Genomic DNA, 14,677 nt, shown 5'->3' on the forward strand with positions numbered 1-14,677 from the left:
GCTGTACCGCATGACATACTGACATACATGACCATATTGGTAAACTCCATTTTGTGTGTGTGTGTGTGTGTGTGTGTCTGTGTCTGTGCGTGTCTGTGCGTGTGTAGGTGGGTGGGTGTGCGTGTGTCTGCGGGTGGCTCGCTTGTTTGTTTACACCGGTGAACCTGAAGAAAAAGTGAGAATCCCTGTTTGAAATTCTCACACACACACACGCGCGCACACACGCACACACACACACACACACACACACACACACACACACATGGGAAAAGCCAAAACTAGCAGATACTGTAGAAACAGTGTCACTAGGGCGGAAAAGAAAGAAAAAATACAATCCCGTGCCAACGTCACGAGGAAGGTTCAACTCCTGCGTGCAGGGGGTGTTCTGTTTTGTCGGTCGTCTTCCCTCGACAGAGAATTGCGGTTACATACCGACGTACACAAACAAAACCAAAAAAAAAAAAGAGCCTGTCGGGGGAAACTGGTTTGACGCGGGGCGGGCGAGGAATCTGGCCGAGCGGCATTTTTATTTATTTATCTTTCTCTTTTTTTTACGAGGCGCTGTGCGGGGAAACACGGGACGCGGCCGCGGAGGACACGCGGCCCGTCGCGCCGCGTTCGAGCGTTCGAGTATCCGCCGCGCCCCCCCCCCCCCCCCCCCCCCCCCCGCGGTGGTCTCCCTCCCTGGCGGCGGCGGGGGAGAACAGTATTCCCTGTGTTTCCTGAACACCGAGGCAGGCAGCTGTCCCAGGGCCTTGATCACTCGATGACAAGGCCCACGGCTTTTTTTGGGGGGCGGGGGCGCAGGATAGTAGTGGACCCAAGTCGGAGTCCGGCGCTCGCCGTGTAAAGTAGGAAGCGAGGGCTGTTCCTTTTGAACAATTCACCGGGGGAGGGGGGGGGGGGGGGGGGCAGGAAGTGTGAGGGGAAATGGATGCGTGGTGGAAAACAAAGAGGGTTTTGATGGTTTCTGCACGGGGTCCTGGGTGTGAGAGTCGTATACAGAAGAACGGTGGACGTGTTTAGTTTACCAGCAGCCGTACGGCTGCTGGTAAACTAAACACGTCCACCGTTCTTAAAGTATGAGTGTGTGTGAGTGTGAGTGTGTGTGTGTGTGTGTGCGTGCGCGTGCGTGTGCTTGCGCATTCACATGTGGCGGAGACGGACTGCGGCGACCGAAACCCCCCCCCCCCGTTCCAGACGGTCGACTTTGTGGCTCCCGCCCCTTCCCGGTGCAATTTGACGTCTTGGCCCCGCTTCGCACCGAAATCCGACAAGCCATGCCGAGGGCCCGGCACGCGAAAGAGCTTCGGAGTTACGCCAGTCAAGTTTTTTTTTTATTGGAACTAAAGTAAACAAGTGACGTATGTAACCGATTCACTTTCGATGAACGCCTCTTTTGGTATCGGTGAGCCGTCTGGTATTCGATCATTTTTTTTTTTTTGGGGGGGCATTTCGCAAACCCCATATTACGGGAGTTTTAAACGGTCATCCGCGGTGGGTCCCGCTGAGCAAACTACTCGCCGTTGTACCGGAGAAAACAAAGCGAAACAAAACAAAAAAAACGATAAAAAACAATCCTCCCGTTTTCTCTGACGTATTTCGTGATGTGGTTACCACCAACCCCCGGGGCCACATGGGGGGGGGGGGCGTGGCGAAAAAACGTCGGCGAAATGGCTGCAAATGTTGATCGGCGTGGAAGGTCCCACCGAGCAGAAGCGTCGGCGTCGCGGAAGCGTTTTTCTTTTAGTTGTTGTTTTTTTTTTTTCTTCCCGCCTCTGCCCTTGTTTTTCCTGGCGCAAAGTGGAAACCGGAGCGTAGATTCCCATAGAGGTCCGCTCTAAAAGATGTATTTGGCGGAGAATATTGAACTACCACGCCTGGCGTGCGTCGACCACATATATGAAGGTAGATAGATAGATTATGAGAGACAGACAGACAGACAGACAGACAGACAGACAGATAGATCGCTGATGTGCCGTCCTAACGTGGATCACTTTTTCACCACAGCAGATGAAACCTCACTTACGTTAATAGAATATTATCATTCCTGCAGGGGAAAAACAAATATCACGCCCAGGAATAGACTTTAGATTTGACTTCATACCCGGGAGGTTGTTCTGGTTTCCGACCGTCGGATGCGTTGACGGATTCGGTGTGAAGCTGGCTTTTGCCTCGCGCACAATGTCTCGCATCACGGAAGTTGTGTTTTTCCGGGTGTTTTTTTTAATTTTTTTATTGTTGTCAAGCGGGGAGAGGCTCGGCCCGTGTCACATGGCGGAGTTTGGCGCGACGTGGTGGACTTAGCGGAGGAATGGACACAATCGTCTTAACCGGCATTAAAAGATTTTGGGGCACGGCGAGCTCCCGTCTCTGTAACAGTTTGAGACGGGGGTTTCGCGGCCGTCGACCCCTTTGCCCTGAGAATGCAGTCCGTGCGCGATTCTCAGAGCAAATATGGGTCCGTAATTCACCCTGGGATCGCCGTCGTGTCATTGTGTTCCCCTCTCCCCCCTCGCAGCCAACGGTAAGAGCGTGAGCTGGCTGCTGGGCCGCGACGGAGACGTGGCCGTCCTGGTGATCGGAGAGGTGGACGAGTTCCAACAGACCTCCAAAATCATCTGCTCGGGCTATGCGGGGAAGAAGGTGGCGGGCCTCCTCAACAACACGTGGTAGTGCACCTTTCTCACTCAGCCGCTGCTTAAGCCGTAAGATGGAGGTAACATGGGCCCGGCCAGTCAGAGCTGAGCATTACATGGTCGCACCCGGGTCGTGGTGTAATGTGTAACATTTTTTCCCCTGCGAACTGATCAAAAGTCTAATTTTTAAATTGCAACGATAATGTAAGATGGATTCCTAACACTGGTTCATTTTGGCCATTGTTTTTGTTATTTGTTGGTTATTAGGTTATTATTTTAATTTGGTTCATGTTGATATCTGTATTGCATACAGATATACAGGTTTATTTTATATTCCCAGTTTTTTCTATTTCTAGTAAGTTTTCCGGTTTATTGTATATTGCAATTTTCTTTTCAATTTAGTAGTTGATTTTCAAGGTTTATTGTACATTCCCATTTTTTTTTTTTTTTTTTTTTTTTACATTTCTAGTATTTCTTGAGGCTTATTGCATATTGCCATTGGTTTCTATTTTTTCCATTTTTAAAGGTCATTTTTAGGTTATTGTATATTTTTCTGCCGACTTTTCAGCAATTTCCTAGGTTTATTACATATTGCCATTTTCTTTTTTTGCATATTATTATTATTATTATTATTATTATTATTATTATTATTATTATTATTATTATTATTATTATTATTATTATTATCATCTGTTTTTGATCTGAGCTACTGTGGCACTGAAATATTAATAAAGTGTCTGTCTGTCTGTCTCTATCTATCTATCTATCTATCTATCTATCTATCTATCTATCTATCTATCTATCTATCTATCTATCTATCTATCCATCGGTCGGTCTGTCTGTCTGTCTGTCTGTCTGTCTAGCCACCAAGAAGCTGGTTTGAAGAGCAGCTTGGTGAACAGAGGAGCCACAGAAGCCGGGAGGACAGCTAGAGAGAACCTTCCACCCAAAACGCAGCTCGGAGTTCACCTTCATGCCAAGGTGTGTTTGTTGTGTGTATCTGTGGTGTCCGGGCTTCCCATCGCTCACATCAAACACGCCCACATCACTTTTGACAGCCTTCGAGTTTCGCCATTCGAACAGCGCTGTTGTTTTCGGGTGATTATCTTCCTTCTTCTCCTCTGTCTTCTTTTCCACGTTGTCATGGTAACCCCCTTTGCCCACTGATGGGCTCACCTAGCCTGTCCACTGACTGCGATGCCTACTCAGCAGATAAGAGAATTGATAACTAACAATTTGCCCTATAATCAATGAATGGATCATAATGCAATTTCGACCCCAATGCAATATGAAGCTGAATCTGCATTTTTCATGCATAGATGAGATACACTGTTATATGACGTGCTTTGTAGTAAAAACACCATTTTTATATAACAACACCATGGCCGGGTTTTATTCAGTGAGATTGAATGTATTAAATACAAGGATTAATGAGGACTAATGTAGTGGATACATTAAAAAGAGGAATGAAAACACACACACACAGTGTAATAACAACAAATAATAAATAAACAAATGAATGAACAAACAAATAAATGAACGAATCAATTAAAGGGAAGAGTGTCGGTGAATTACAGTTTATTTTTTTCATCCACGACAAATGTAAGGTGCTCGTCGAAAAAGAAACAACTTTCACAGTACTCGGTTGATAGAATCTATTTTTAAGGGATCCCCGATTTGACCCATGACGTCAAGCCCCCCCCCACCAGGGTGCCTCTGCGGCGGCGAGCGCGGCGCCCCCTCTGCAGGTGAGCAGCGGCACCGCACCCGCGGCCCCGCCGGAGGCCCCTCGGCGCCGCTAATTCACCTGTAATGTCGCGGTCGAACCCGCAGATGTCAGCGAGCGAGCGCCGCGGCGGCATCCCCCACCCCCACCCCCACCCCCACCCACCCTCCCTCCCGCCGCCCGTCGACGCTCCAACCCACCTCACTCCCATCGAAAATACAAATTCATCGATAAAGCAGCGGAGGGCGGAGCGGTGGCTGGACTCCTGTGTTCACGTTTGAGCGGCTTCCTCCCAATAAAGCCACGAGTCCCGGACGAGTCCCGGCGTCATCGGCCCCTGTTTTTTTTTGTTTGTTTTTTGAGCTCGCCCGCTGCCGCAACCCGCCGCCCATGTGTCTCCAGCGTGGCCCGGGCCCCGCCCGCCACCGCCTGAGGTCACGGGGAACGGTTGCTTGGGGCCCAGCTGTCCCAGCATTATGGCTCCGTGTCCCAGCTCGCTCTCTCTCTCTCTCTCTCTCTCTCTCTCTCTCTCTCTCTCTCTCTCTCTCTCTCTCTCTCTCTCTCTCCCTCCCCCCCCTCTCTATTTCTCCCCCTCCCTCTCTTTCCCTCTCTCTCTTTCTCCCCCTCCCTCTCTCTTTCTCTCTCCCCTCTCTCTCGCTTCCCTCGCTCTCTCTCTCTCTCTCCCTCTCTCTCTCCCTCTCTCTCTCTCTCTCTCTCTCTCTCTCTCTGGGAAACAGCTGAACTCCAGCCCTGACATGTCAAGGGAGCCGGCTCAGGTGTTTTTTCTAAGGTCACGCCCGCCCTCCCCCCCTTTGCACTTTTCTCCTTACTCTCTCTCTCTCTCTCTCTCTTCACTCTCTCTCTCTCTCTCGCTCTCTCCCCCTCTCTCTCTCTCTCTCTCTATCTCTCTATCTGTCTCTCTCTGATGAGGTGAGAAGAGCTGAATCACGCAGGCTAGGCGAGGGTTTCTGGACCGCCTTAGAACAGATGGTCGATGATCTATCTATCTATCTATCTGTCTGTCTGTCTGTCTCTCTGTCTGTCTGTCTGTCTCTCTCATAATCTATATATCTATCTATCTGTCTGTCTGTATATCTCTCTCATAATCTATCTATCTACCTATCTATCTATCAATCTATCTGTCTATCAATCTATCTATCTATCTGTCTATCTATCTATCTATCTATCTATCTATCTATCTATCTATCTATCTATCTATCTATCTATCTATCTATCTGTCTGTCTCTCTGTCTCTCTGTCTGTCTGTCTGTCTGTCTGTCTCTCTATCTGTCTGTCTGTCTGTCTGTCTGTCTGTCTGTCTGTCTCTCTATCTGTCTGTCTGTCTGTCTGTCTGTCTCTCTCTGTCTGTCTGTCTGTCTGTCTGTCTGTCTCTCATAATCTATATATCATCTATCTGTCTGTCTGTCTGTATATCTCTCTCATAATCTATCTATCTATCAATCTATCTATCTATCTGTCTATCTGTCTATCTATCTATCTGTCTATCTATCTATCTATCTATCTATCTATCTATCTATCTATCTATCTATCTGTCTGTCTCTCTGTCTCTCTGTCTGTCTCTCTGTCTCTCTGTCTGTCTGTCTGTATGTCTATCTGTCTGTCTGTCTGTCTCTCTCTGTCTGTCTGTCTGTCTGTCTGTCTGTCTCTCATAATCTATATATCATCTATCTGTCTGTCTGTCCGTCTATCTCTCTCTCATAATCTATGTATCTATCTGTCTGTCTGTATATCTCTCTCATAATCTATCTATCGGTCTGTCTGTCTGTCTATCTGTCTGTCTGTCTGTCTGTCTGTCTGTCTGTCTGTCTGTCTGTCTGTCTGTCTGTCTGTCTATCTATCTATCTATCTATCTATCTATCTATCTATCTATCTATCTGTCTGTCTATCTAGGTTTGAATACCACTGTCTGACTATCTTCCCCTCCGTCACATCCTGATACTTGACATGAGAAATAGTCACAAGTGATAGTCATATCACTTGTCAGAGCTCAGTTTATCTTTATTTATTTTCAAAAAGGCCAAGCGCTGCATCAACGCCTCCCACAGTCTGCGCTCTCCTCTCCTCTCTCCTCCACAGTCCGAGCTGAGGTCGGCCGGTGCCGCCGAGGAGACGACGGCTCCCCAGACCTCCGTCTGCCATAGATCCGCCATCAGGGCCGGCCCCGGCAACGTGAGGCCGGCCTCCGCCACCGCGACCTCCAGGGGCGTCCGGCCCAGCGCCCAGCCCGCCTCGGGCGAGTCCTCCACCCCCAACGCGACCTCCAGGGGCGTCCGGGCCAGCGCCCAGCCCGCCTCGGGCGAGTCCTCCACTCCCAAAGCAATCACCAAAGCGGGCGTCCATACGCAGGAAGCCGCTCTCCAGAAGCCGCTCGCACAAGAACCACAGCGCGGAGAAGGTGAGCGTCCTGACAGACACCCATACGGTAGCCAGAATAGACTCCATGTTGGGCCTGGAGTCGCACCAGCAACACTGTCAAAAAGCTTTTACAATTAGATGTTGTTGTTTTTGCCCTCTTTTCTTTTCACTGATAACAATTCACTTTTCGATGTCAGAAAATACATTTTTCATAGCCGAAATAGAAATTATTGATAAAAACTAAAAAAAAAACTTTTAAAATGAATTTAACAAGAATAACGCAATCGAAGGAAAAAAAGACGGGAAAAAGGTTATATATTCAGATTCATAAATATGATAATAATCATATATATATATATATATATATATATATATATGATGAAGTGTAGCAGAAATTCCGTTCTTAATATCGATTAGGTTAAAAATTAAAAATAGACACAATGACAACCTTTCTGCTATAAACTTTCAGGCTGAAATCCAATTTTTTGACGTCAGACATTGAATTCAGAAGCAGCAATTCAAAATTGACTTATTAAAATGTTTATTCGGTTTGTATCAGAAATAAAGTCCTTGAAATCTGCTATTCGATTACCATTGCTCCAAATAGCGGTTGTCGATGTCAGAAAAAGTTTGATACCAACAATTGCCGTTCTCATTTCTCAAGTGTTCTCATGTTAAGAGCGGGTTTTGTTTGGCGATTAGACGTTTCCGAAGTGACCTAGAATCATAAATCAATCAAACCACGTACGGGTTTTTCAGCCACAAAGGAAACATGTTGATCATTAGGCTTTATTAATCACAGCCCGCAGGTGAAGGACGCTGATCATTGCATAAATAGATAATATATTCTCCCTTCATATAGTCCTTTTAGTTTGCAAAGTGCAAACAAACAGCAAATAGGCTCAATGCACTTATATAAAAATATTTTTATTTACAACGAAGATGGTGACATCCGAGGTTAATGTTAATGACCTCTTTATTTTTTATTTCATTTTATTTAGTTGTAAACTCAGCTCCAATAAAAAATTTAAAAAAAAAACACGAAAAAACGCCACCGCGTCACAGCTTCTTGCGTGCGGAGTCCAACTCTCCATCGGAATGACTGGATCTTCCGCTCTGTCCTTGTCGTCTGTCGGATTCGGCGGGAAGCGGGCCGCAGTACATGAAATATGCACGACGGTGGCGTCTTACTCAAGAACAACGCAATCCCAAAATAAAGAGAGGGATCCGTTTTCTCCGAGGCCCACGTACTTGCCAAATAAGTGCCTCAGCCCACTGGAATCTTTAAGGACGGGCAGAATAATTTTTTTTTTTTTTTTTTTAAAAAGGACCATGCAGCCTTGAGGAAAAAAAAAAGATTCCTCCTGCAACAGATTGTGTCATGGTCGCACACAGTAGCAGACAGACAGTGAATTTGCCAATGAGGCGGTTTGGTCCATATTAAGCAGCTGTCTCACAGGCGTCGTCGTCCTGCATCTCGCAGCACGATGAAAGAGCCAAAGATCAAGCGTCAATAATTTGAGAGGCAGCGCTGAAAAGAAGGAAAATGTGTCGAGATGCCTTGCATTTTGAGTCGTTGGTGGCTAATTTGATGTTTGATGTCCTTTGCTCTTACTATTACCGTTAAAAATGGCAATTTTCGTTAACTATTTTGGGATACTGGTTTATCATACTCAAACAATGGTCTTTTTTTTTTTAAGGATCAAAGTATTGAAATAACCAGAGATACTGAAGTTCTGAATTTCTAGGAGCTACTGCTACTCAACAACTTACTGCCATGGGTGGACATTGAACAACAAAGAACAATTTTAAAAACTATTTGTAATTTATAATAATGTTTCATGATTATATTATAATTATTACATTAATCTTATAATACATTATTATATTCTTATTATACATTACTATATACCCAGTATATATTTTACTTCTATTTTTATTTTTCAATTCAATGAAACATCTTCTTGGTCAGTTTTTCAATGTTTTTGATGAAAGGTTTCCTCTGTGTTACCATGGGAGCGTGTTGTTGGATTACTCTGATGTTCCCCTCGTTATCCCCAGGGTTCCCAGTCTGAGGCATGGTGCATGGTGCATGGTGCATGGTGCATGGTGCATGGTGCATGGTGCATGGTGCATGGTGCATGGTGCATGGTGCATGGTGCATGGTGCTCAGGACTGTTTGAGACTGTTCATCGGTTGCTCCTTTTATTAACCCGGACAGTGACCCAGTTGTGGGGAATAGCCAAAGCTAAAAAGGGAGTAAATGGCGCCATCTAGTGGCAGGAGTGGGAACAGCGGGCAAAAACACAACATCTCCACCAGGTCCCTCTGCCGGAGAAACAGTGTCCCTACAATGTAGGAGGGATTCACACTGATATGCATTCAGTTCAAGCGGGGTAAACAAGACGTAAAAAGTAACATGTGGGTTTCTTGTACTTAATAAATATCGGCCAGGGATCAGGGGACAACCTTCCTATTCATAACTATTCAGGAGATATTGTGGCGTATCCTAACTGGAACTGACTGATGACCTAAATCTTGTAATATCCATAAACGTAGATGACAAACTCCTTTTGTCTAACATTCTAAGGCTGCCCTGGGTTATCGTCCCCTTGTTATGCATGTGCTATTAAGCTGTTCCTCCTGTTTTGTTTTGTTTTGTTTTGTGAGGACAGGTATATCCGTCCAAAATCGTCAGATAAAATCGTCTCACGCCATTAGACACGGAGGATTAAACCCTAATGATCTTTATGATCCAGCCTTTGTGTTTTGATTTCAATGTGGCTACATAAGCCGTAACCCGAGGTAAGGTTGGGATTGAACCTATCGCTGGAAGACCCCTGAGTTGTATCGGCAAACGCCAATCGGACGCGTCGCGAGTGGAAGAGACGACCGAAGAACGCGACTCAGGTCTGGCGACGACATGTTTCCCGGCGGGCGAGGAGCGCCTCGCCGGCGTGCGGGCTGCGGCGCCTGGGCCGCACGCCGCAGGTGAGCTGCGGGGGCGGTCGTGCAAGGCTCACGTTAGTCCAGCTGAACGTATTCGCCGTCGCCGATTTCGTCACGCGATTCGTTCGTCCCAATTAGCCCGAATTATTTGGCGGGGCCCGGTCGACGTCGTCGCCCTGAGGAGGCGGCATTTTAACATTTGAGTGCGTGCGTGTTTTTCTGCTCAGACGGTTCGGAGGCCGAGGCGGCGGGTTGAGTGAAAAGTGCACGTACATGTGTGGGCATGAGAGTGTATTGGTCTGCAGCTGGCAGTATTTTCGGATGTGTGTGTGCGTGCGTGCGTGCGTGTACGTACGTCTGTGTGTGTGTGTGTGTGTGTGTGTGTGTGTGTGTGTGTGTGTCTGTTTGCATGCGAGCCTCTCCCGTTCCCTTGGCTTCGCTCTACTCCCTTCACCTTCAGAGCGAAGGACACACATTCCAGCGCCGCTTCCCGACTTTGGCCCTGGGCGACGCTCGGCCGAAGCTGATAAGTGACAGCCCCCCCCCCCCCCCCCCCATCCCACCCCCCAGGCCCCAGACCACCCCCACCACCCCCACCCGTCCTTCAGAGCACAGACGACGTGCTGCTCCGGAATTCTGCCCTCTGCCCCACTTCTGTACCCCCCCTCCACCACCACCCCCATCCCACCAGCCCACGTTCTGTCTTTAAAGAGATAGAACGGCCTTTCATTTAATTTGGTGCTCGCCCAGACAGTCACGCTAACACCCCCCCTCCCCCGCCTCCCCTCCCTGCCCCCCCCCCCCCCCCCCTCCCCGTACCCACGTTAAACGTGGACAGTGTGTGTGGGGGGGGGGGGGGGGCGTCTTGTCTTGTCCGTCGTCAATTACGCTCAATTACCCAAAGCCCGACGGCGTCCTTCCATCCTCTTTGCTCGGGGACGCCATGTTTTTTGGGGCTTTTATTTTTTTTGTACATTCTTTCAGATGTTTTCGGGGCCCAAGCAGTTTGGGGATTTCCCTTTAAAAAAAAAAAAATTCCTTATTCAACCCCAAGCCCAAGCCCAAGCCCAACCCAAGAGTCGAGAGTGTTTGGATTAGAATTGAGGAAAAAATGGGCTCTCTTCCTGGTACCTCTTTACCCGCAACCCCCCCTTTGTCATGGCGTCAGTCTTATATTCCAGCACTGTTTTTTTCTCCCTTCCTCTCTCTCTCCCTCTCTCACCCTCTCCCCCCCACCTCCCTCTCTCTCTCTCTCTCTCTCTCTCTCTGGACATTAAGCATTCCACTCAGACCAACGCCGAGGAAGAGCTCAAAAAAACTCTCTGGCCATGATCGTGTGCGTGTGCGTCTGTGTGTGTGTGTGTGTGTGTGTGTGTGTGTGTGTGTGTATGTGTTTGTGTGTAAGCGCGCGCGCGTGTGTGCGTGCGCGCCCGTCCCCAGTGCGTGCTCGCCGGCGTGTCTGCCTCAATTGCTGGAGCCCGTCCAAGGTTTCCGTGGCGACCGCACAACACAACGAGACAATCAGAGGCGAGCCCACGCAGCGCGGCGAGAGGACATTAACACAGGAACCGCGGGTCAGGGGCCAGAGGAAGGCATGGCGGAGAGAAAGAGGGAGGGGAGGGAGGCGGGCGGGGCGAGGGGGGAGGAAGATGAAGAGGAAGGCGGAGGGGGGTGGGCGGGGGTGGGAGGGGTGTGGTGGGGGCAGTAAGCAAAGTAAACAACAATAAACAATATTGAGGCCTTGAAGGCTACTTTAGGCCTCTCGCTTTTATGCCTCCGAGACATCAAGGGCTTTAAAGGTTCCCCGGGCCCCACGAGTGCCGTGTGTGTGTGTGTGTGTGTGTGTGTGTGTGTGTGTGTGTGTGTGTGTGTGTGTGTGTGTGTGTGTGTGTGTGTGTGGGGTGACTGAGCACTACGCCACGCTGTTCGTCAGAAATGGCCGCATGCGTGACTGAATCCCCGAGCAGGAGGGAGCGTTTTCTTTTTACAACAGCAGCGAATTTAGGTATGTGTGTGTGTGTGTGTGTGTGTGCTTAGGTGGGTGGGTGTATATGTGTGTGTGTGTGTGCGGGCCCGTGTGTGGCTCGTGTGTTTGTGTACACGCGCGGACCTGAAGGAAACGTGAGAATCTGTGTGTTAAAAAAAAAAAAAAAAAAAAAAAGAAAGTCGAAATTGCATGTATTCCCGTACACACACATTCACATGCGTGCGCGTGTGTGTGTGTGTGTGTGTGTGTGTGTGTGTATGTGTGTGTGTGTGTGAGAGAGAGAATGTAAGTGCACGGGTGAATGAGTGTTCGTGAGAGTGTAAATGAGTGTGTGCGTGTGTGTGGTCATGTGTACACAGATAAATGGCTGTATGGTGTGTGTGTGTGTGTGTGTGTGTGTGTGTTTGTTTGTGTTTCAGTATAAATGTGTGTCTGTGGTTCGTGTGTGTGTGTGTTTGTGTGTGTCTCAGTGTGTGCATGTTTGTGTGTGTGTGTGTGTGTGTGTGTGTGTGTGTGTGTGTCCCCGGGGAATGACGCTAAAAATATGTGGTTCCTCAAGCCTTCTGGTGTCTGAGCAGCGTCTGTCTGCTCTCCATTGCTGCTGTCCCTGTAACTCCCCCCCACCCACCCCCACGTTTCTCCTGTTCCCTCCATTCCTCCCTCAATTACACCCTTTTCCACACACACGCACGCACACACACACACACACACACACACACACACACACACACACACAGACACACACACACATACACGCGCAGGCACACACACCAACAACGCCCAGCTGCGTCCCTGCTACGCCTCCACTGGGGATGACCTCTGTTCTCGCTGAACCCAAACTGTGATAGAGAGGAGGAGGAAGAGGAGGGAGAGGAGGAAGAGTGGGAAGAGGAGAACAAAAAATAAAAAGGAGAAAAGGTCGACAAGCGCGAGGAGGAATTTGACGCAGAGGGAGCGACGGAGCCCGGAAATTGCCCGCCGGCCACTTGCGGCCGCGTCGCCTCCGTGTCGACCGTGACGATGGTTGTTTGCATTAAAGTGCAAGTCCGCGGGTTCGTCCCCGTCGGGTGACTGACGCCGCGAGTCCCGGAAATCCGTCCCCCCCCCCCCCCGACATCCGTGCTTAGGCGCAGGCGATTCTATTTCATCGGAGGGCGCCGTCTGTTTTTTTTTGGGAAACGTTCCTCGCCACAACTCGCCGCTTCAGCCAATTCATCCTTGCGTTCTCGCCGGGGATAGGCGTGGGGGACCCGCCGCCGGCCGGCGGACACCGCGTTTAGAGGAAGGCGTACATCGCGCAACGACATTTTTCACGAGTCAGAGACCAAACCACGACAGGTAGGTCAGGTCGTAATTTGACCGAAGAGAACTTGCAAAATGCTGCTGCTGGACAGGGCGATCGGGGTGTGACGCTGCTAAATTGGTGGCTTCGGCGTGCGGATGGGCGGGGTGACGGGCGGCGAGCTTGGCGAAGGATGGAACACCGGGAGAAAAGAGTCTTCAGGGCATCAGGCCTCCGCCGCGCCTTCGGATCCCCCCTGGTGTTTCCTATGGGATGGAAAAAAGGGAGAGAGAGAGAGAGAGTGTGGGTGAGATAGAGGGGGAGACTGGGGAGGTGGTGGATGGCGAAAGCTGAGACTACCAATTGACAGGTGGAGCTGATGGGTGTATGTACGTAAATGTTGTTGTTGGTAGCGGGTGTAGTTGGGGTGTGGTTTCCACTCCGGAACCTCAGTTAATTCTGACCCCATTAAAGGCCGTTTGTTCTCGAATACCAGCCGGATGAAGTCTCAAACATGGCACTTTTGGACGGAATATTCTCACGGATTACCACTTTAACTGAAGGGATCTCACTCTCTCTCTCTCTCTCTCTCTCTCTCTCTCTCTCCCTCTCTCTCTCTCTGTTTCAGACGCCCATGCGGGGGAGGCGGCCCGGGTCGGCCCCTCGCAGCAGAGCGGTCCGGCGGGCAGGGCTCCGGCCTGCGCGGGCCGCGGCCGGGTCGCTCAGCTCATGAAGAACTTCAGCGTGGAGAGCCCCGGCGCCCCGGCCCCGGCCCCGGCCCCGGCCCGGAGCGGCGGCGTCAGCAAGCCCCCGCTCCCCAGCAAACCCAGCCACTTGCGCCTGATGGCCTCGTCCTCCGTCAGGTAATCCACGTGCCGTCCGGAGACGGGCGCCCACCCAACCGCACCCAACCGCCACCCACGCATCAAATGCCGGACGGACGGGCGGCCGGTGCGGGTTTGGGTCGACGGGTCGGGGCTTACTGTACGCACAGGCGGTCCGGTCCGTTCACTATCGCTATCTCTCCCAAAGGAAGGCGATGAAAACGTGTGTTGTGCTTGAATGTTTTTTGTTTGTTTTTATATTCTTGGTTGTTGTTTTTTACAGTACAGTCGTACTGTCAATTAATTTTATGGGAAATAAATGACAAGGCATTTGATTGTAAGCTCAAATTTATTTGGTTATTCTGACTGTTATTCTCACACTCCTCCACATTTTGATAGAATATATTTGCCAGGGAACTGACAGTTTTGTTTCTTTTATCATATCATGTTTTGATTAGTCGTGGAGACCGTTTACCTATGTCCATGGTGCCATTTTTTTTGTCTAATTCCTGAGATGTCCGTATTATCTCTCGCACACACTCGAGCGGGGGTCGCGGTATTCAAGTGTGGACTCTGTTTCGGGCCGCAGTCCAAAACCTCAATTTATTTTTCGATGTATTTTTTAAGATGAACGGTTATATACAAATTGAGATCGATGAAAATGTATCTCATCAAATTTTTTCAAAAGAAGAAAAATTTTCTTCTGTTTTAATTCTCACGATTTCGGTGTCATGGTGTTGAAATTGTACTGGCGCACTTCTGGTGTTTTGTGATCTGGAGACAGGGGGTTTGTACCTCTGAATGAAGCGTTTTGATTTAAGCCTCTGTTACTCTTCCACTATTCTCCTCCTCATCCTCAGTATTGTAATCTCTGCTCTATCCGTACACTTTTAA

General features: G+C 49.1%; 1 protein-coding gene across 1 annotated transcript in view; it reads left to right on the forward strand.

Moving 5' to 3' along the window:
* The window catches only part of LOC307240182 (uncharacterized protein), a 16,342-nt gene extending 2,207 nt beyond the window's left edge, over positions 1–14,135 (forward strand). The window contains exons 4-7 of the mRNA XM_080013864.1: positions 2,522–2,672; positions 3,503–3,620; positions 6,463–6,781; positions 13,588–14,135. Of these exons, the coding sequence (XP_079869990.1) occupies positions 2,522–2,672; positions 3,503–3,620; positions 6,463–6,781; positions 13,588–13,826 (827 nt within the window). The 3' untranslated portion in view covers positions 13,827–14,135. The remainder of the gene's footprint in view (positions 1–2,521; positions 2,673–3,502; positions 3,621–6,462; positions 6,782–13,587) is intronic.
* Positions 14,136–14,677: the final 542 nt, after the last annotated feature.

Source organism: Zeus faber, assembly GCF_960531495.2.
Source record: "Zeus faber genome assembly, chromosome: 14".
Lineage (NCBI taxonomy): Eukaryota > Metazoa > Chordata > Actinopteri > Zeiformes > Zeidae > Zeus > Zeus faber.